The sequence below is a fragment of the Rhea pennata genome, chromosome 5 (assembly GCF_028389875.1).
Source record: "Rhea pennata isolate bPtePen1 chromosome 5, bPtePen1.pri, whole genome shotgun sequence".
Classification (NCBI taxonomy): domain Eukaryota; kingdom Metazoa; phylum Chordata; class Aves; order Rheiformes; family Rheidae; genus Rhea; species Rhea pennata.
Genome location: NC_084667.1, coordinates 41751274 through 41774325, shown reverse-complemented (window position 1 = coordinate 41774325; position 23052 = coordinate 41751274). Strand labels below are relative to the sequence as shown.

The 23052-nt window shown below is 38.9% G+C and overlaps 1 protein-coding gene across 3 annotated transcripts; it reads left to right on the top strand.

The window, feature by feature from the left end:
• Positions 1-15: 15 nt before the first annotated feature.
• CHKA (choline kinase alpha) lies at positions 16-22719 on the top strand. Of its 3 annotated transcripts, none has more exons than XM_062576531.1 (12): positions 16-485; positions 4751-4862; positions 11973-12026; positions 16182-16295; positions 16844-16977; positions 17262-17366; positions 17714-17772; positions 18932-19019; positions 20064-20172; positions 20277-20383; positions 20671-20752; positions 21470-22719. In XM_062576531.1, exons 1-12 carry the CDS (start codon positions 148-150, stop codon positions 21527-21529), a joined length of 1362 nt encoding a protein of 453 aa, XP_062432515.1. In that variant the 5' UTR covers positions 16-147; the 3' UTR covers positions 21530-22719. The 3 variants fall into 3 exon arrangements, with proteins under 3 accessions (XP_062432515.1, XP_062432516.1, XP_062432517.1); XM_062576532.1 differs by having other exon boundaries at positions 17714-17777; positions 18937-19019; XM_062576533.1 differs by lacking the exon at positions 16-485 and adding an exon at positions 900-981.
• Positions 22720-23052: the final 333 nt, after the last annotated feature.

The following is a 23052-nucleotide window of genomic DNA, read 5'->3' as shown; positions in this document are numbered from 1 at the left end:
GCAGCTGGTGCGCGCGGTGGCCGGTCGCACGCGAGGAGCGAAAGAGCAAGTCGCGCGCGCGCGCCCCCCACGCCGGCCTGTCCTTCGCCGCAACGGCCGCCGCGCCCGCTGCCCCCCTCTCGCCCGCCCGCCGCCCCCTCACGCGCCATGAAGACCAAGTTCTGTAACGGCGAGCCGGAGCCCTCCCCGCTCGGGCTCCTCCTCGGCTGCAGCCCCGGCTCCGGTGGGGGCGGCGGCGTCCTCCCCGCTGCCGGGCAGCCCCTCTCGCCGACCCCTCTCGCCGACCCTGAGGGGAAAGAGCTGGTGGCGGCGGGCAGAGGCGGGGGCGCCATGACCCCGCCTTCCTCGCTGCTGCCGCCGCCGGCCGAGGAGGAGCCGCCGCTGGACCCCCGCACGCGGCGCAAGGCGTATCTGTGGTGTAAGGAGTTCCTGCCGGGGGCTTGGCGGGGGCTGCGGGAGGAGCAGCTACGCATCAGCCCCATCAGGTCAGCGCCGGGAGAGGGGGCGGCTGCGCCGCTTCCTCGGGGAAGGCAGGGGTTTGTTTTAGGTCTGGGTGTCCCCCCCCCCCCAAAAAAAAAAATGTCCTGAAATCGCTCTTCGGGGCCGGGGGGGCGGGGCAGGCGCGGTGCCGCGTGGGGAGCGACTGCGCATCCGCCTCCCGCCTGGGCGCTCGGGTCGCGGGCGCTGGGAGCACCACCCTCTCCGCCCCCCTCCCCCCCCGCCGCTCCTCACGCAGGCACGGGGGTGAGGAGGTGGGGGGATGCCGCGGGGCCGCAGAGCCTGGCCGTCGGCACCGTCCTCCCCCTTCCCTTCCGCCCTTCCCCGTAGGGCGCCGCAGCCGGCTGCGCCCGGGGCTCGCTGCGGCAAACCCGGCGGGAGGCGGCCGGTGCCGCAGAGCTGCGGCAGCGCCGCGACCCCGAACCGGCGGGTGTCCCCCTCCCCCCACCCGCCCTAGTCACTCCAGTAGAAGCGGCCGAGCCGGTAAGACTATTGGCACTGCCTCTTTTTGGCCGAAATTCACAAGTTAGCCGATAAATGGGGTGTCTGGGTGATGTGAATCATCTTTTCGCATATATAGTAACAAGTGCTTGTGACTCAGCACGCCAACAGCTTGCAGGAGACTGATTTTTGGCAGCAGATGTGCGTAAAGTGGGGATGTTCTCGAAGCCATATGTAATGTGTTTGGGATCCGTGGCTTTGCAGAACTGCTGCTTTTTGTCTCATTCCTGTATTCGAGTTAAACTAGTGGTAATTCATGGGTTTCGGTTTTAAAAGCTGCTTGTAAAGGGTCTTGGTGCTCCAGTCAGCACAGTTTAGAGACAGTTGTCTTTCTCCTCGAGTCTTATTTTGTTTTTCTAGTGCTTATCGTTTTGCTTGTGCATGCAAACCATGCAAATCTACCCCTAGTTAGTCATGTTAAGAGGGCATAAACTGTTGACAGAGCTCTATGTGATCCACAAAACTGTAATTGAAAACAATCACTTCTAACTGTGTTAAATAAAAACAATTAACTCCTTGGAAGCCAGTACAGATTATTCTTTATTTTTAATTATTTCTGTTAAAAGGGATGATAACTTTATAAAGGGGCAGAGGTTGGGTAGGTTAGTTTGATAATATTTCTGTAATTTAACTAACTTAATTCTATTTTCATTCAGTGTGTGTGCTGACTTTGAGACTTACTTCCTGAAGCCTTAGATTTCTGCATTTCTTGGAAACTTTCCTTCTGTTTGAGATACCACTTTAAAATGGCTTGATAGTTTCCAAGTTGGGATGCGGAGTGAGTGGGCTTAAGTTTAGCGTGTTCCATCTTACTGATTGGCAGTTGCTCTTTTTGCAAAGAACTTCACCTCTACCACTTCCATTGATGGAGAATGCAGCATGAAATTACTTTGGCTTGTTCTGATTTTGAAAAAGATGAGGTGTTCAGTATGTGTGCTCCTATATGTCTTTGCCAGCATAGCTATTTTGTCTGTACCAGTGCAAATCATGTTTGCACAGCTGTTAGATACTTGATATCGTAGGATGAAGAGGTCCAGGCTTTCTTTTGAGAGCGAAGAAATAGATTCATGACTAATCAGAGCACAAATATAAGGAAGTCAGACTATTGTGGCCCTGCTTTTGTGAAAGTTATGGACAACTTTGAAGATAGGTGACATTCTGGAAGGGCTTGCCATTAAATAGGTTTTGGTCATCGATTTTTAACTGATAGCTTTATCTATGTAAAGATGAGATATGCTCCTTTGACCCTTAAGCTGCTGAGTATATTGACCTTTATGGAGCGCAATGCCTTTTTGGCCTTCTGTATGAATTATGTTGATTAGAGATACTTTTAAAGTCTTAAGTGCATAAAACTATAGTGGAACTCCTGTGCAATGTAGCTCAGCCAAAATGAGGTATTCCTGCTTGGGGCTGGTGGGAGAAGGGTTTGTATACAAACACGTGTTTAATAAAACTATTCTTTACAGGATTCTCTAACTCTTATTCACTTTATACAGTAAACTTGAATGTGCGAAGGTCTGCTATTCTTTACATATTCATACTTTCAGCATTTTCTAGAGCAAGGGCTTAGAAAAGTAGGTATGCATTTTCCAAAAAAAAAAAAAAAAAAAAAGTTTAGCACGAAAAATGTAAATAGTATAACTAGCCAATGCTCTGATTGTCTCAGAATAGTATGTTTTTGCTCTTCATATTTGATATCCTTTCTGTCTGTTCTGTTTTTTCTACCTGTTCACCTTCATGGTTCAAAGTTACTTGGTATCTCTTGCCTCTCAACATCATTGTTTGGCTGCCTGCCAAGCTGCCTGGTTCTCTTCTGTCTGCTTTCTTGAGTTCATTATGCAGCTGCTGTTTTACCCTGTTTTCTTGATTATTCCTCCTCTATTGTTGGCTCTGGATCCATAGACCAAACTATTTTCTGTGTAGCCTCTCCCAGTAAATATAGGCCAGCCAGTTTTTAGTAGCTTTTTCCTCCAGAAAATCTGTCTCATTTGTAAGAAAAACTCAGGAAATTATTTGAAAAAGCAGAGATGAGTGTCAGGTTAGGAGTAAGAACTGCATTTTAGCTATTTGGATCTGTCATGGCTTCCTGGAATCAAAGCTCACTGCATGGTAATATCAAATAGTTGTACTTCAGTGCTCTGGGCATTATGAAGGACTGGATATTTTGTGAAGAAAAATGTCAGAAGTATTACTGTTTAAATTCTAGAGTTAATGCAATAAGTTGAGAAAGTAGCATGCTATAGATAAAATTTGCAATCTGTACTATCTCATCCCGTTACTCCTAACTGGCATATTTGCATTACATCTTTTTGAAAGGTGTCTGTTAATGGTGAGACAGACAAGTTTTTCAGTAGAGCTGATTTGCATTTCTGCTTTGCAAGTGAAGCAGGTTTCGGTACTTCTTTTTTTTGTACACGGAGGAAGGAGAAGTAATGGGGGGAAAATCTATACTGCAGGAGGGGAATAGGAAATTTTGTTAATGTATTGAGCAATGGAGATGCAGAAGAACTGTAGAAAATGTAGTAAAGAATGTAGAGTGAGAAAGCTGTTTGTTTTTTTTTTTTTTTTATGGAGCTACTTTAAATCCTGAATCTAGTTTTGCAGTTAAGTGTTTTATTTACAGTACTTGGGGAAAAAATGTAATTTTTTTTAGCAGTAATATTGATAGGACTGCAAATGAAGAGTATCAATGCCAAATAAAGGGAGCTTTAATAAGCTTATGAAGAGCTTAGTAAATGGAATAACATAAGAACTGGATGGGGATAAATATGATATGGGAGAGCTTAGTATTTTGAAAACATGTATCCCATTAAAGTACTCTTGGGGTGCACTTTAATTTTATTACACCTAATAGCCAGTGGCTCTCCGAGGCATTTCTTAATTTCAAGTGAATTTTTACCTTGATTTGTTAGGTTACTTTTATCTTTTTAATTGTATTAGCACAGGGGCTTCAGTCCAAAATGGAGTATGAAAGATTATGGTGATAAGTCTAAAATGGCATGTTTGCTAGTTAAGATTGGTTTCACTGCACAAGGTGTTAAGCATGTTTTGCTGTTTTCTGCTTGTATATGCAACCAAGTATATCTAACAAGACTCCAGCATCACTTTCTAGTTGGGGCTTTGTCAAGTTGTCAGTAACCTGTCTCCCACCACTTGAGGAGCAGAAACAGTTTTATATGCTGCCTATATTCTGTTCCTGAATCTGAAAGTAAATTCCAGTATGTCCACCTTGCCTCCTAATCAGTTTTAAAATCTGTATCAGTCAGTAATATCTGCCTTGACCATTTAAGGGTTATCAAGTGTGACATTTGCTGAGCTAGCAGTAGAAAAATGTTACTCAGGTGCATCTGCTCTCATTTTCCTCAGAAATTATTTGCTGTAGTCAAAGCTTTCTGCCAGTGCTATCTGAATCTGAAGTCCTGTAAATATTTAAGTTAACAGAAGTCTAAACCTCATTGTAATTGCCTACTGTGTTTTACTTCAATCCAGTTATAGCTTGAGCTGTACTTGGCTCATTAGATCTTTATGGTGAATTACACCTAAAGAAGCATAAAGCTATTAACTCACTATTTTTTGTTGTTGAAGTGTTATATGTTGTGAGGTATTGGTAGTCTTATAAAAAGTGCTGTTTCTTATGTTAGAGCAGACTAATCATTCACAATAAATGAATGTGAAACATGTTAGTGCATTTCAATGTAAAAAGCGCATGCTCTTCCAAATTAGCTAAAGAACATAATTGTTCTCTTCATAGAGGTGGCCTCAGCAACATGTTGTTTCAATGCTCACTACCTGATACCACTGAGACAGTTGCAGATGAACCGCGAAAAGTTCTCCTGCGCTTATACGGTGCAATCCTGCAGATGGTGAGTATGTAGAATGCTTTGGGAGTGGGAGGGCCTCCTGTGGCTTAATCATAATATGTTTGGAGATTTCATCTGTGACACACTGCAAATGTGTGCTGTTCTATTCGCTTGGGAATGTGTCTTAGTGGTAGTGGGATAGACTTCTAGGTTAAGATAGTTCTTTCTATAGTTTGGTATTGTCTAGAACTTACACTCCTTTCTACACAGATCCTGACTGGCGTGTATCAGCTGAAGGCTCATTTGCTGTCCATTTGATCAGTAATGTTTTGTTTGTGTTAAGTTTGGACTGTGGTGTTCCAGAACAGTTATTAAAATCTGCTTCTGTACAGTATGTAGGACTCTGGCATAACTAGCAAGAATGCAAAACTAAACCACTTAAAATATTAATCTTGGTATCACTTATGAATCCTTTTGAGACTATGTTGAAGCTCTTATTAAACTCCATACAGTGCTCAGGCATTTTATTAGAGACCTCATGGATATTTGTGTAATAGTTACTGGAAAAAAATACAGTACACAGTATTGGAATAAAATGAAGTGCAAACATCCAATACCATACAGTCATTTCATTCCAAAACATGTCTTCCTGAGTGTGTGATATGCCTTGTAGCTGGCATAAAATCTTAACAATGTGTTTGTTAAACACTCTTCCACTGTTACTTTTCCTTTTATTTGGTCAATAAAATAATAGTAAAATGTAAATAGCATTGACATCTGTCAAATCTTTAGAGAAATGGTTGGCAAATCTCTTATCAAATTCTAAACTTCAATATCCAGAATATTTTGTAAAGGTGATCTCTTCTAAAGTTAACAGACTATTGCTGCACAACTGTACAACAGATCTTCTCTTACCCTGCTCCGCTAGACCTTGACTGTGTTGCAATGAATCGTTATAATGTAACAGTGTTTAACCTCATGAAAAATTACAGCTTTATAAAATTACATTTGGATGTTGGCAATTGTTTCTATTTGACTTAGAGGGTCTGGTTTTATTGTCCATTAATTTGATGTTTTTCCAATACTCAGTCACTTTGAATAACTGATCCAATGTTGGCAGGACATTGACTGCTATTGAAATTTCAGCCCAGTCTTCCTGCTTCTGCTGCCTTAACCAAACTTATTTTCAAAATTTCATTGGATACTGTCACATACCTGGCTTTAAAATGTTCTTTTATTATATAAATAGTAATACTAGCTTTCCCATGGTAGCAAGCTTTACCACAAAGATGTAAAAGATTCCACTGGTTTAATATAGCATAGAGCACTTTGCTACCTTACCCTATATGTGTTGGGAAAGTTGAACGTATAAACAAGACTACCATTTAGAAGTTTGTTATTTCAAGTTTAAATAGTCTTTCTTTTGGCTTAGGAGAAATCAAAAGTAAAGTAGAAAAAATGTTGATGAGAAACTCAACTGTTTTTCAAGGTGATTCCTAGGCATTGATAAGATATATTTAATTACATATGACTTTACAGTAATGTTGATTTAATACATAGAAGGTTGAGTAGGAAAATGGGCTGTGAAACTTCTGTAGTGTTAGAACTTCTGTTGCCCAAGTACTGTGATGAAATGTAGTCTTTCCTTGATATTTTTTTTTTTAAGGAAAGGTAGACTAGAATTTGGTTGCCCTCTTCTCAGGTTTTTTTTCTTAACTTGCCTTTTCTATGCCCCTATTCACTGAAGAAATCAAAATAAAATTTTGGGCTCTAAAATCAAAGAACTAATTTGATTTGAAAATTGAAAGTGTGTTCATAACTTTCTAACCTTTCTGCTCTTGGTGTTAAAGGATCTTTTGAGATGTCTAACTTCCTTTATTTCCCTAGTGGCAGTGAAATGACTGCTCTTGTTGGTGCAGTTCACTAAAGGTTAAGTAAGCAGAGAAGGTCCCAAGGTAAAACTTTCAGATTGCATTGAGGTTCACAATTTCTGTCAACAAACATTTGTCTCTTCCAGCCTTTGTATCTTAAATGCAAGTTAAAACATAAGCAAACTGTTTTTTATTGGGGTATTTTGAAAACCTCACTTTAGGAGTCTCATGAATTTCTGGGTGGCATGAGCTGAATCTTTATCAAAAGAATAGCAAATTACTTCCTTTTGCTAATGTCACTTAACTGTAAAGCCCTCTAGAAATTAAGGGAAACTGCTTAAGTAACTTTTGAGTTTTGAGGCCTTGTCCTAAAATAAAGACTTTTTTCTCAATTTTTTAACTGCCACTGGGTATTAGTAGTTACCACTTGTTTGTTTGAGCCTTTGTAGCATGTTTTAACTCTTGTCCATTTTACTTTCTGTTGAAATTGGAGCACAAGTGATATCAGTTCCTTGTATTCTTTACTGTAAATACTGTAGCAACCTGCATCAAATTGAAATAGACATATCTGATAAGTTTAGGTTGAAATTTTGAATAGAAGTGAAAAATTGATATCAGATACTAACTTAAGAATGAATAGTACTGACACTATGATCTTTTTGAGCCACCTTTTAAAGGAACTCTTACAGTTTGAAAATAACCCCAGTTTGCTTATTATGAATCTTGGAAGACACAAATGTCAGTACATGAAACTCATCCAGTATAAGCCATGCCAGTTGGCTAAAGCTGCCACACAGGGAAGGCTTTGTGCCTTTCTCTGTCATAGCTGATATGTTTAAGCCAATTTTTTTGTGTGCATGAATGTTTTGGGGGGAGGGAGTTGGGGGGAGATGAACTGAACTGTCTTGGCCATTATTATGAATGGTCTCCCTGGCATGGACGTTTAAAAATCAAGGACTTCTCTTGAGTACATCCTTGAGCAGAACTTTGTTTTAAAGACGAGTATTTGTGCTTGTGACAGGTTAAAGTACTAACCACATTAAAACTCAAATGTGAGGCACAATGCAGATATGTCATACAACAGAAAAAGGGAAATGTCTTACTCTGCTTCTCGTTTCTGCTCCAGTTTGGTTAACTAAATTATAAGGGGAGCATGAAAGTAAAACTTCCTCATTACAAAGTGTCTTTAATTCTTGGCTATGTCAGTGTATAACCACTGAAACAAAAGCTTCTCCAACAATACGCCATTTAATCTTTGGGCTTTAAGATTGGATTTCATATTCATACACAGATCGCTAGTTTTTTTTTTTACTTAAATTCAGAACAACTAAAACTTCTCACATGTTAGAAATGCCAGTAGGATTTCAACAAATGCTAGCATCAATCAAAAAAAGAATTTACTTGAAGTTCACCTATCAAAAGGTAACTTGGGTATTGATTCCCGTTCTTTTACACATGTCAAAAGAACCTTGAACTCTGCTTCACTTGGGGCTCTGTTACTTTGCAACAGTCAAAACAAATTCTTGGTTATAAATGAGGAAAACCAAACCAGTATATCTAATATTCCCCTCTGGTGTCTCATTTTCTGTATGAGCAGACACAAATAATTATAAATGATCGCCACAGTGCTGTGGTAACTTTTTTCATACCTGCCTTGCTGCCTTTTATTTTTTTTGTAACTAAATAAAATGCAGACTGCTGTTGTTACTGTAATTATCAACGTCTTCTGTGATTGTTGGTGTCCATGTTTGTTCGTAGCATGGAGTAACTACAAATCCCTGGCACTGGCAGACGGCTTGAAAGAAACCAAACACCTCTTACGGGGATATATTTGTGTTGGGTGGCGTTAAGGGTGTTCTGGGGGTAATGTACCACTTTAGTTGTATATGCATGTGTTCTCTGCTGCAGGCTTGCCCATGCGATCGTGCCTAGAGCACTCTGGTTTCCAGGTGACAGACACGATTCACGGTATAGTATGAGATCTCTGAAGTTGGAGCATTCTCTACAGCTTTCATTTTCTTTAGTACTGGATTTCATTGTTTAAAAATAAGGCTAAAGTAGCACCAGCTACTGTCTGTGCATCTGAATGTTTAGAGCAATAATAAATTATCAGAATATTGCCCCTTCCTTTCCTCTGCTCCCTCATGAGAGAATGGTAACTTGACGTGAAGAGGATTTGAGACGTCCTTGTGGCTTTTGTAGGACTCGCACTGGAAATTCTTCTTTATGCTAGATCTTAGAGCTTCAGTAAACTAGTCTCAGTTCCTTTAGGTCTAGCATAGATCAGTGCTCTAAGGCAACTTCTCAGAAGCAGAAAGAAAATCCCTGCTGAATTCTAATTATTGGCTTTCCAAGTACCTAGCAGTTCAGATCAGTGTCTTCCAACAGCCTCTAGAGTTAAGGTTTCCACCATATAGATTGCTTCTGTAACTTCTCAAGCAGTTTCTTGTAATTCCTTAGGATTTGAAAATACTGCAATACTTTGTTTCAGACTCATCTGAAAACTACTGAGTAAACTCAGAAAAATGGAGTTTTAAAGCAAGATTTAAACATGCAGACAGAGCTAATGGTTACTTTGGAAAGGCTGCAAGTTCCTCCTTCCCTTAAGCTTGACAGCAGAATTTTGTTTCATTTGGGGTTTTGTGGTACGGAATTCATCTTCTAGTTACAAGAGAAAAAATTGGGGCCTTAGGGAGAGCATGATGAGCAACTTAGTTGGGCCTTGACAAACTGCCACATCTAGCTAATGTAAACACTGGTCATCTTTTGATGACAGATCAGATGGTGCGGAATGTCTTTCAGTTCTAAGACTTTGATCTCATACCTGAAACATGGTGCCTTAAAATAAAATTCAAGTGAGCAGTGTATCAAAGTATGGAAGCCAGAAGTTATTTATAGTCTCTACAGCTATAATAGCTGTACTCAGTGATGCCTCTTGACTAAAATTTTAGTAAGCTTTCTTAATCTGCTTTGAAAATAAACTTTCTCATCATAACAAAAACAGTGAAGTGATAATGCTACAAACAAAAACAAAGTGATAGCTTGCTCTCAAAGATGTAGAACACATGTCCTTTCTAGTTAATGTTTTCATGTAGAGAGGGGTTGAGAAGAACATTCAGGAGGTTTTCAATCATTCGCTTATTGAGGTAATTAAAAGCTATTCACTGGTATTGCAGTAAATAGCTCCCAAAATTGGACTTAAACTCCAATAGCTCACTTCAGTCTGTAGCATACTGAACTTTTCATTGTTTTGGACAAGAGCTTGTGAACCAAATTTGTGCCTTAACTATCTCATGGTATGAGATGTTTCATTTTGAACCACTGTTCTCATAGGTGACTGTATTGTCAGAAAATAATCAAATCAGTACCTCAACATCTGTGCTTTCAAACTTCTAGTACTTAAAAACTGCAGCCTGCTTACTTAATACACTCCTTGACCACACTTACTGGATACTTACCTAATTCTAGGCTGAGTATATGGCCACTTGTGAAGACTGATCCTCTCCAAGCTCCCATTCATATTTGCAAGTTATTTATTTACAAATTACTTAGTATTCATTCTCCTCTTGACACATGTTCTGTGCTGAGGGAACAGAAAAGAGGAAGGGATGCTGCAGAAGCCTGCTTTTCTGATGACTCTGCAGTACACATCCCTAACTGTCTCTTTCTAATGGCACAGTAGATGCCATAAAGATATCTCCAACACTGATTTGAGGTGTACTCATAGAACTGGCTAGCCTCTTTATACAGTATGACTTTTGGGAAGTGGATGCCAGTTCAGGTTCTAGGGAAAAGCCTAATCTGCTTACCTTCTGATGAACTGAACCATTCTGAGAGCACCATTAATCAGGAAAGACTCCTGGATGGTGAGTAACTTTCTGACTGTTCAAGAAAAATCAGTAAGATGCAAAGTGGTATTGATGTAGGACATGCTTGTTCAGAGAAGCCCTCTGTAAATGACTTAAATATTACTGTGTAGTTATACACTTAGCCTTAGTGGATGTGCTTTGACTTTATTAATTTCCGTGAAAGGAATATAAACAAATAGTAGTTCTCATATTGTCTTGTTTTAAACTTACTATCCTAGTGGAATGGGAAGTACTTGCTGAAAGACCATCGATTCATGTTAACTATACTTTTTCTATAGCTTTTGAAATACTGTAACTGCATAGCTTGTGTAAATCATTAGCTTGTTGTATGGTACTTAAGGCAGCTCGTGTTGCTTAACGGTATTGTTAAGTTCATATTTCCACCCTTGTTTTGGATATGTTAGAGCTTTGCAACAGAAAGGTATGCACGTGGTTCTATGAATCAAATGCTTTTATTTAGAAGGTGGAGATGCAGGCTACCTTTATGGGCCTCTAAACCTTGCCTGGTTTAAACAGCCAACAGTGGAATTGCAACATAAATAGCAGCCACAAACTGTCACTAAGCAAATACTTGCTTTCTCTTCCCCTTACCTTCAGACCCTTTAAAAGACAAAGTTTTTATTGCATCTTGACTTTTAAATGCATAGCTCTATTAAAAGTATGTGCCATTGAGGGTTCAGTTGCTGAGGGTGTGGTTTAATACTCTGAAACTGGTATATAATGACTGTTAAGAATCCTACTACAGTATCTTATGCATGGGATTGGTTAGTTTTGTTTGTAGAGTGCCATTCATAACAAGACATCACTAGCTAATGTGGGTAGCTCATTTAAAGAAAAGCTGGATTTGCATAGCCGGTGGTATATGTACAAATGGCCTAGAGAGCATATTACATGTGATGAAAATCTGTTTTTTAATTTTTCCAAAAGTCTTTACTTTTATTAAGTAATAGAAAAAGCAAGTGCTTTGCAAGCTTCAAAATGCAACTCTACTAATAGTCCTTCTAAAATTTGTTTGTAATCCATGTCATCTCTAAAGTGCTTTAGCTGCAGGAAGAATATCTTCCCAGATGTCGTGCAGAGAGATTTACTGTTTTTTTTTTTTTTAATTTAAAATGTTCTTCTAAACTTGCAGTATATTGAAATCCTGTTTTGAAATAACAGGAAACAATAGAAACCTGAAACCCAGCTTCTGGACTACTTACAGGAGTGGCTTGGTCTCAATGGCACATCCTTTTGAAAGGTTTTGGAATCAGTGAAATAGTGTTGTGGTCAGAGGTCAGATGGATACTAGTGCTGTAGCTGTCACAGATCAAGAGAATGTTGAGTCATCTAGTTAATTATAGCTGGCACTTCTACTCCCTTTGTTCTGGTGGTTGCAAATTAATCATGTTAAACTTCATCTTCTCACTGTGTTTGCTTTTTCTCATTCATAGAGGTCCTGTAATAAAGGAGGGTCTGTACAATCTCAGAAGGAAAATGACTTGCAAGTAAGTAATTTAATTTGCTTGTCTTACAGAATTTTGCAAGTAGAAATGTGGTCTTGCTTGTTCTGAACTAATGGTGGTCCTGGTGTCTGGAGTGCATTTTTAGAATCTGTAAAGAGTAATGAGGAAAATAAGCCTAATTTGCTCATAGGAGTAACATAGCTGTATGGGTATGTGTGTGTGCCTTGGAAAGATTTAAGCATCCAGTGTTAACAGGAGCCCTGCTCCTGCCACGGCTGACCTAATGGTTTCTTACCAAGCCTAACACTGATGTTATTGCTTTCTTGATGGTAAGTTTCTTTCTGTAGTTGAGGGGAGTCAGTACTCTGCTTTATATATTGCCTATTTTATATTACATCACTTGATTCTTCAGAATGAAGTATTCAGAGCTGGAAAGACTTTACTTCTGAATGTGTTTTTGATTAGTGTAGTGCTTGTATCAACCATGCTCTGCAAGTCTTAAAATTCTTGCATTTGGAACTATTTCTGCTCACCCAGCATAATGTCTAGTTTAGTGTAACTTACCGTAAAACATCCCCCAAACAAAATATGGTAGTTCAGATTTTTAACCTGGCAATTTTTCTCCTAAGTAAGGAGTACCGCTACAGCATGTTAGCCAGATGCTTTGCTTGTATGCACTACCTTTTTTTTTTTTTAATTCCGTGATAGTTTTGGCTGTGATCTGGCAGGAGACAAAGTACATCTTAATCAAGTTTGATGAGTGCTGCTCCCCTCCCCCCCCCATATTTCCTGCCCTCTGAGAATGCCATCTGAAACCCCTCTGTTCAAGTGGTTTTTTGTGACTTCCCCCTCTCCCCACCCTGGAGCTGAACTGAGCTGAAACTTTTTTTGGTTGTTGAACTGCTGCTTTTGAAGTTTTCTTGAACTTTCAGTTAAGCTTATTGGAAGAACTTGTCAGTTGAACTAAGACTAAATTGAAAAAGTTCTGGATTGATTGTTAAGTTTTGTTCAGAGATTAATAATGGAGGTGGGTTTTTTTTTTTTACTGGATCTTTCGTTAAAATTTCTGAAGCTGTAAAAAAAAAAAAAAAACATAACCCAAACAAACCCCACCTGGTGCTAGCAGCTTAGAAGTCTTGCAGTACAAGAAGTGAGACTTTGAACTTCAGAACTGTCCTGGTTTCTTGCCTGAAAATAGTGATTCTAAGTTCTGATAAATGCTGGTAGATTATTTTCTGCTATGAATCCCATAGCGCTGGAATTTCCACTTCTGGATCAATGAACTCAAATCTACCATGACAGGAATTCGTGATAACTTTGTGTCTAGGTAAAATTTCTAGGAAGATTTGGTCAGGAGAGTTAATTGGATCCTTTGGGGAAAAGGCTAACCTCCGGGCAATCCAGAAATGCTCTAGATAATCTGTTATTGGCAAAAGCACTGTAGTTGTTCAGTACTGCCTTGTGTTCTACAGGTGTGATGAGACAGGATAGTCTTCTGTCAGTTCATAAGGCCTTTTCAAAAGGGTTATAAACATCTTACATTGGGATCACTAGTTGCTTTTTTTTTTCTCAAAATATTACTTTTATGTATTTTGTAGTGTTTTTAGTTAAAGTAAGAATAGAGCAAAATCTTCAATTCTAGCTTAAAGGATTGTCCTGGCCTGAATTGGAGTAGCATACTAGAGAAGTCTTGTAAAGGCCATTTATAATTAGTTTGAAACGCAACATTTAGGATGAAGTATTCATTTAAGTGAGTGGCCGTATTCTCTCCAAAACCACGCATTAAGTACAAATGCTCACATTTATAGACCTGTTGGTCTAAAACTGAGATTAATGTTAAAAGAGCTTCAGAACTTAAACTAACAGGCTGTCATCTTGGCAGTGTAACTATATTGCAGAATATTTGAAGGCACTGAGATACCTAATTAGTTATGCATGATCCTTTTTAAAAGTCATCAGACTGTAAATGAACTTTTAACTGAAAAGATAATTGTCTGAATTTAAGTGTCTGTATGGCTGTAGTCTGGGAAGAGACAAAGTACATTTTACTGAAGTTTGATGACAGTGCTTTTACTCAAGTTTGATAATGGTTAGGATTTTCTCATGTCATCTAGTACCTTATTTCCCCATTTACCCCTAGCAGTAGGGATATGGAATGGAGAGCTGGTAAAGATTCATCAGATACTGCTATGAAGCAGAAACTTTGGCATCTGAGATGTCTAGATGAGTTATTTCAGAGCTGTCCTTGGGCATGTTCTCAAGTGGACTAATCTGTCGTAATAGAGGGGGTCCTTCTGGTGCTCTGTTTAAAGCTTTTTTTGCCTTCTAAATGCTCTGGGTCTGACTCTTTAAACTTGAATATGCTCATTCTGCTGCTTTTGGACTGCCTCTATTTTTTGCTTGAAGCAGATCTCTCCCAAGGAAAGATGCAGCTATCCTTGTTAATGTTGCTGAAACAAGTTGACAGACTTGCAAGTTTGCAGTTATAGGCTCTTTTCTTAATATAAGAAAAGAGTGAAGGACTAGAAAAAAATATGGTTGTAAATTTTTTTTTCTGAACACCTTATTCTTGTTAATGGATTCTGACTTTTTAAAACTTAGGATAAAATTAGCAAGCTGTCTATCCAAGGAATACTTAAAAGGGTAAAATGAGGAAAAACAAATTTTCTCCTATTCTGAAGAAAATAGAACACATAAGTAGGAATTAATAGAATATTTTTGGAGATGAATAATGGAATAATTTGGTCTTGTGTAGGATACTATTCCTTTTTTGGCACTTTTGTGGTCTCTACCACTGTTATCCAAGTATCAGGAGGTTGTATTTTTACTCAGATGTGAAAGTGAGTAGTTGACCTCTGAATGGGCACAGCTGGCAAAACTGCTGTAACCAGATTTTTGTACCTTGAACAGGCTAAGCTTAGTATCTGTGGATGATGAAACAGACATTCAACAGCTTGCATATAATTTGATTTTTGACAGTTGGCATTAGGCTCTGAAAAGTTCAGATCGTTGGTGGTGGTCAGGGTATGGCCAAGGAGATACCAGAATAACAAGAAGTGAGGCAGTAACAACAACAAAAATCTAGCAAGGGTACTGTCCAAAGCTGGCTCAGGAGTAGAATTTGTATGAAAGTGTTACCTGCTGTCTGTGACTGCAGGGAGTATAGTAATGCAAAAGGCTTTGAATCCAAAATACCTGAGAACAACTTTCATTCTTCATCCTGTGCTTATTTTTTTACATTTGTAAATATCATGAGTCGACCCTTTTGAAAGTTGTACAAACATGGGCAGTTAGTCTGTAGTAAATCTCTGGGATTTAAGTACATCTGAATTGCTGTTGACATATTTGCTAGATGTAGCAGTATCTTTGTACTGTCACTGTTAACTTAGAGCTAATCTTACTCAAAGAAAAGCTACACTTCAGTAACTAACTGTATTTGAGAGATATTTTATTATTGCTGTTAATTTTAAATTAGTCATTAAAAAAAAAAAAGCTAGCTGCCAAGTGATTGGGATGGACTAAATTTACTGATGAAAAGAACTTTTTTTTAAAAAAGTGATAGGCTTTCAGGGTTTCTTGTGTTTGGAGGTGGGAAAGGAAGAATGCTTACTCAGACACACTGTCTTAGCAGAAGTTTATTTTTATTCCTAGGGAATAGTCTGCTAATTATTCTCCCCCCTCTCAAAAAAGAGGGAAGACTTAAAATGTGCTTAACTGAAACAGATCCTAATTCCTCTGAATGAAAACCTTGCTTAGCTTAATCATTCACTTTGTTCAGTTGCATAGCTAAAATGTCCTGTTCCAAAGTGTGTTAAAGTAGCTAAGGATGGTATTTGTAGTCTGAACTGCACTTCATTAGGATAAACTGCTTCAGAAAAAAATCTGCAGAGTTTCTACAGGTTAGGGAGGAGAAGATAATTTGTTTTTTTTTTTTTTTTTTTTTGCATAGTCTTCCTTTCAGCTGACCCTAGCAACAATATCTGAAGTCATACATATTTTCTTCCCCAATTTTAAACTGTAAAGCACAATATTTGTATTGCTCCCATGCTAGCTACAAATTGTCAGTAGTCAAGAATATTTGGTTAATAAAATGCTGAGCCTTTAAGTCTAACCTTCTCACTTTGAGACAGTTCAGCTTTTGTTGATACTTCATTTCTGTGCAAGCACCAATTAATGCTGCTTGGGTTTTTTTTGTAGGGGGCAGAAGCCATGGTTCTGGAAAGTGTTATGTTTGCCATTCTTGCAGAGAGAGCTCTTGGCCCAAAGCTGTATGGAATCTTTCCACAAGGACGACTGGAGGAGTTCATTCCTGTAAGTCCTGCTCATGATTACAGCTACTGGTTCACAAAGTATAATGTTCTAATTGATCATGACAAGGCAGTCTCTGGACTGCCCAGAAAAGCATGGATGTGGGAATGACACATTTGGCAGCCTGTAGTAACTGCTAGTTGTAATTTGATACAGTTACAGTGGGTGTTGGAGAGCCCAATTAAAGCTCTTGCCAGGGAGAGATTTCTAAAAATTCTTTAGCTGTAGGACAGACTAATAAACAAAGATAAAGACTGTTAGATACTAAACATAGAGTAACACTTCCCATTAATAGTGACAAGAGCAAATGCTTTTGATATTCTTGAACACTTAGACTCAATCTGGTTTGAGGATATTCTTAGTGTGGGATATGGTAATTTCTAAGACCTTGGTATAGAACAGAATTGACCAAGAGTCATAAGTAAGCTGGGCTAGGGAAGACTGCTTTTCTAAAACAAGAGGTCATGGAAAAAAAACTTACTAAAATATTATTTCATGCTAGTATTCATATTTCTCTATTAACTCTCTCAAGAATAATTTTTTTGTTACAGAGCAGAAAATTAAGTACTGAAGAACTCAGTTTACCTGACATATCTGCTGAGATAGCTGAGAAGATGGCTAGATTTCATGGCATGAAAATGCCATTTAATAAAGAACCTAAGTGGCTTTTTGGAACAATGGAAAAGTAAGTTATGCAATACTTTAAAGCAAAGTGTGGCAAAAGGTGACCTGCTATAATCTTGATAAGTAAATCATTCTTCATGAAAATGAGAGTACAGTCTGCTTTCACTGCACCCCAAAACTCTTTCCAGTTACTTGATAACCTTGAAATTTGTCTTGAAAAATGAAATGCGCTTTTTGCCATTCTTGTTTAAGCCATCTTCATTTTAGTGTTACTGGCATTTTAGAATGGAAGGACTAATATACTTATGGCCATAAATGCTGTATGATTGCCTTTGTTTTTAACAGATACCTAAATCAAGTGCTGAGGATTAAGTTTTCCAAGGAATCCAAAACCAGAAAACTGAACAAACTCCTCAGTTACAATCTGCCCCAGGAAATGAAAAATCTAAGGTAGGTTGGTTTTATCTACCACTGTCTTCCAATTTGTGCAGTTTCAGTATGAATTTATATATTCTAAAACATTGTACAGTATAATACCCCATGAAGACTTTACTTTAGAGCAGAGATTTTTTGGGGATTCTGTAACTACTCCAAGCCTATCTCATTATATTGACTACAAATGGATAGTCAGTTGCCCTGCTGCTCAGTGATCCTGATCTTGTGTTCATAACTGAGAACAGTTTTCCTAGAAGTGAATAGCACTTGAAACTTTTCCAACAAAATCCATATTTTACCTGGAGGTTGAACTGAACATAGGAGTTTTGTCACTTACTGTGGATTATGTTGCTGTTTTCTAGAGCTGTGCTTGAAGCTACTTCATCACCAGTTGTATTTTGCCACAATGACTGTCAAGAAGGTAAGCTGCTAATATTTCAGTGCTTGCTCAGTGATGCGAATTTAAGCCATTTCTGATCACTTGTTTGCCTTCTGACAGGTAATCACATAATCAAGGTACTGCCCTGGGCTGACCTGAAATAACTGCCTGTATGCTCCCAGCATGCAACAGTTGCAAAGCAAAATGCATTGGCCTCAGCAACCCTTCGGGCAAATGAAGAGAATGTGTTGTATCATAACTGGATTAAGCAAAACATGCACACAGGCTCTGTTAGTGTAGGTCAGCTGATGCTGGAAGCCTTAAGTTTTGGATCATACCCCCTAGCCTTCCGCAACGTACATGAGCAGGATAGGATGGGCTTCAGCCCTTTTAAAAGAAAGATACTGAACTGGTACAGTTAATGGGAAAAAATGATGACTAAGGGAGTATGATTCGGTTGTTCTCAATTTAGACTAGCAAGAAACATCAGGGAAGTTTTATTCACCCTTTTCAGTATTCATTCCCTGGAAATCATGTTCTCCAACAAAATAAGTAGCAGGGCTCAAAGTGGTCGTATGTTGTAGTTTGGCTCAGTTTATGCTCACTTTTACTGTGTGGAGGGTAAGCTAGGCTGAGCTGGGAGGATGCACCGTGTGCAGGGCTCTCATGTTCTCAGAGGGCCTGACCTTGTTAGCTCAGGCTGAGGAGATGAGCTGCTGTTGAGCAGTACACTGAAATAGCAAAGTGGCCAGTCTGTGGCTTTCAAGCTGTTAGAGTGGTTCTTGTTCCCATAGGTGTGTAACCAGTGGCAGTACTGTGCAGGTATGGGAGGTGCTGTGTAATTCAAATCTCAGGCAGTGGAAAAACAGTTTAGCAAGGGCTGCTAAGGTTGGTAGTGTTAGCTGATTTAGCTGTAAGCTACAGGCAGTGGAAAAGTAGGGTCCATGAGAGAAAGTTTACTTTTTTGCCTGTGCAGGGCTGGAAACATTCTCACTTGCAGTTTCAGAAGGTTTATATTGTGCATCTCATAACTTTCAATAAGATCTAAGGCCACTGCAACCCAGCTTTTCCTATCGTTTTCCTGCCTGGATGTAAGGGATGGCTGAGATGTCTGAACAACATTTTTTACAACAGAGTATTTCTCTTCTGCAATTTTCCTGTGACTTTATTGAATATGCTGTATTATCTTAACCTTTTTTAGGTAACATCCTGCTTTTGGAGGGCAGAGAGGATTCAGAAAAACAAAAGCTGATGCTTATTGACTTCGAATACAGTAGCTATAATTACCGGTAAATCACTTTAGTCGTCTTCTCATTGCTTTCTGCAAGCTGCAGTGAAAGCGAGTGCTGGGTTTCTGATTATTTGTTTATTCTAATGAGTTGCATTAAGCTCTGTTAGTGGTGAGCTAACTAGTGGTGGTAACTAATCAAAACTGTTTTGTTCCTGATGACTTTGGGCACAGACACAGCTGAGAGACAGCAAGGCCAAAGTTTTGGGGGCTTTTTGGTCCTCTAGACTGGACAACTTGTTGAGGCACAAATGACTCTTCCTGCACATCAGTTTTTCTCTAGTAGATAAGGATTATATGTGTACATGTACGTCGTGCATCTCTGCTTATTCATGCTGTCCTTTCAAACAGTTCTTGTATGTACAGACATTAACAGTAATCCTTGTTTTTACTATATGGTTAACAAAAATGCTGTCTGTTCTTCTTAACTTCAGTCATTTAGTAACTGTTTAAGTATGTTCTAAATATGTGGAGTCTTTTGAGATAATGTTGTCATAGCTGAAACATAAAGCCTGAATCTCAATCAAGGTGGGATGTGTTAAAGGGTTTGATCAGTATCACCTCTCTGTAACAATGCTGATACATTGTTAAAGATGCTTTAAAGCATACTTGGGTATTCTGTCTGCACTGATTTAAAACCTAGTAGTAAAGTCTATTCTTTTCCTATGTTGCTGGCGAAGTTTTGGTTGACCACTCAGTAATTGCTTTAATAATGTATTTAGAAAAAACAGTTGTAGTTGGGCTGTCAGTTTTCTACTTCTACTATCAGGTGATGTTGTATATTCTACAAAGTTGCCTTGTGCTGTTAAAGTTAATGATTTTAGTCCTGCTTGAGTATGGGGGTTAGGTTTAGCTCATTTAGTTAGAGCGTGGTGCTAATAATGCCAAGGTCGTGGGTTTGATCCCCATATGGGCCACTTGCTTGAGGGTTGGACTAGATGATCTCTAGAGGTCCCTTGCAACCTTACTGATTCTATGATTTTGTGAGTAAGAACAGATGGCTAGTAGGTAAATAATGAGGAACTTGATCATTGTCTTTTTTTAGAGGATTTGACATTGGGAATCACTTCTGTGAATGGATGTATGATTACACATATGAGAAATACCCATTCTTCAAAGCTAGTTTTCTCAAGTATCCTTCAAAGAAGCAACAGGTAGGCATGCTAATATCTGTATCCACTAACAAGACCTGCCATGTTCTGAAAGAGGCAAACATGTCTTGAGCTTAAGAGTAATCTCTTGATCATTTGCCTTCCAGCTTCATTTTATCTCTAGTTACCTATATGCATTCCAAGATGGCTTTCAAAATCTGAGCAACGAAGAGAAGTCCAAGCTAGAAGAAGTAGTGTTGGTAGAAGTTAACAGGTAACTTACCTTCCACAGCTTTTGATGGCAGTGTAAACCAACAATATTCTGAAAACATCTGTATGCTTGAAGCTTCTATTGTGATACCTAGTATACTTATTTGAGGAGAGAGACTCCAGCTAAGGGAGATCTTGAGCTATTTTTCTGTGATAAAGTCTGTCAATTGCAAGCTCTAGGTATGTTGTATAGAGTACTAATGGAGTGAACAAAATATAACGTGGGAAGGCTAATGTAATTATTTTATGGAACTAATTCCATAATGCTATACACTGCTTTGTAATTTTCAGGTTTGCCCTTGCATCACACTTCTTCTGGGGTTTGTGGTCTATTATACAAGCAAAGATCTCATCCATTGAGTTTGGTTACCTGGTATGTCTTTAAACTTAGTTTCATTTAATTAAAAATGCAGACAATCAGAAATGACGTGGAGCACTTTATTGTAAGAGGTGAAATAGCCACCTAAAGATTTCAGAAATTCTCCCCTTCTGTTTTATAGTAAAAGTAGCCTTATGTATCAGACCTTGCAGTGGAATTATTGCCTTTCAGTGAAATGATCCTTTTGCAGGAAGGTCCTGTGCAAGCAGGAAGCTAGCACATGCAGTGAGTGTAAAATTGGAACCTGAATAGTCAAAGTGCACATCTCATGTTGACATCCAGTGTGCAGAAAGACTATCTACACTAGACAGCTTGTTGACCTTTTCGAATAGATCAGCCTAACTCTTGGTACTGCACAAGTATTAAGACTTTTATCAAGACAAAGAATGCTGCAAAGTAATATAACTCTCAGGTGCAATGAATATCCTGCAGGAAATGTTGCAAAAGCTTTTTTTAAGCTCTTTCTCTAACACTCTTGGCAGCAGCCCTAGTGCTGAAATAGAAAACTTCAGGAAATTGTAGAGGCAAAAAATCTCTCTGGGGAGATAATCTTTCCCAAATAAAGAGCTGATTTAACTCACCAAGAAGTTGGATTAGGAGGGTGGCACAGTTAATACCTTTATGCTTCCCTATCCCAAAAGAAAAAACACTTGCATGTGTATACAGTTACAGATGCATTTAAGTACTTAATAATATTCCTTATTTCTCTAGGAGTACGCATTGTCCAGATTTGATGCATACTTTGATCAGAAGCGGAAGCTGAAGGTGTGAATGTAGGAGGAGTGGCTTGTTGGTTACTGTACGAAGAGGGCAGCTGGACAGAACTTTCACTGTGCTTAGGCTACTGTATCTGTAACGAAGGTGTCACTGCCTTCCAGTTCCTTGGAAGGCAGGTGTACAATACTGAAGACTGTATAAAAATTTGTTTACAGTTTCATAAATACTTGGAATGAGATTGGGAGGCAAAAGTAAAATACAACAGTGCAATATCTTTAAATCCTTTTACTCTGGAAGGTATTTTATATTATGGGAGAAGCTTACAATTAAGTGTCAATACCACATGCATCAGAGCAAGCAGTGTTACTGTGAGTACATTTTCTGAGGTTTGACATGATGGCAAATGTTGTAAGCCAAACAGTTGGAAAAGGTAATTGTAGACACTGCCTCTTAATGAGAAGGAGAAAAGCAACTGTGGGGGAGACAACTGTTAAACTGTGAAGTAGGCTTAAAATCTTACTGTGAGATTAGGTTCAACTTGCTCTGTGAACACTATCTTCAAAAAGCTGCTGATATGTTACAACACCACTTAACAATAAAGCAACTAAACACATTGAAGCAGCATGCTTTAAAGTGTTATCTGCATATACATGAATGTCTCTTATGCTGGTGTGCCTGTAAAGTGAAGTATGAATGAACTTCGGACATTCTGGAGGGGTTTGTCTGGAATTGTTCATTCCACATCCTTCACTAAGAACATGCTTTATTGCCCAGCCTGACTGACTCTTACTATGCTGTGTCCTGCACAGGGAGATCTGTGGGCTGGCAGCACTAGGAAGAGTGCCTTGAATTGCTCTAGCTACTCCCCAATAACTGGATTGGCATAGACAATACTTGTAATTGGAGCCCATCTCTCTTCTTGACTTGTGTTGCCACAGTATATGGCTGTAAGGAAAAATAGAGCCAAAGACTGCGGAGAACACTTCGGGAAATTGCTGTTCTGTCCAACTAATGCTTAAGTGGTTTGGGGAGGTACTTTTCTTGTACCTCCAACTTTCATGTTCCAGCAATCCAGTAAAGTGGAGTGTCTTGTGGGGAACAATAACATGTATATTAAAACTTGAGTATAATCTCTGTACATGTCATCTAAAGATTTCTTCAGATTTTTGGGAACTTGTTTATTTTGAATGTTATTTTGTTTGTGCTTTCTAATACACTGTATTATAAATAAACTTTTAAGTCTACCCCTTTTCACTTGTATCGCAAATACTGTTTCAAGCAGTTAATGTGCAGCATTTCATGTACTGGATAGCATAACTTGTAAAAGCTGTCATTTTATTCTCTAGTACAGAGAATCATTTTGCATACACTCAATTCTTAATACTTTATAATAAATATAAAGCACTCTAAGAATGTCAACTATAATGTTTTTCATTATAACTGAAGGATAAAACTGATGCTGGTTTTGGCCTTGATCTATGCTGGAAATACTTTTCTTGTCTTCAAAGGCAGCCTGAATTAAACTTAGGCTCTGTGCTGTGGGACATCCCTTCTACTTAAATGCATCTTTAGCGTTT

Coding starts and splice junctions, on each gene's coding strand:
- CHKA (XM_062576531.1), top strand. CDS start 148: ATGAAGACCAAGTTCTGTAACGGCGAGCCGGAGCCCTCCCCGCTCGGG. Junction 17,773..18,931: donor CCACAATGACTGTCAAGAAG/GTAAGCTGCTAA, acceptor AACCTTTTTTAG/GTAACATCCTGCTTTTGGAG. Junction 19,020..20,063: donor TACAGTAGCTATAATTACCG/GTAAATCACTTT, acceptor GTCTTTTTTTAG/AGGATTTGACATTGGGAATC.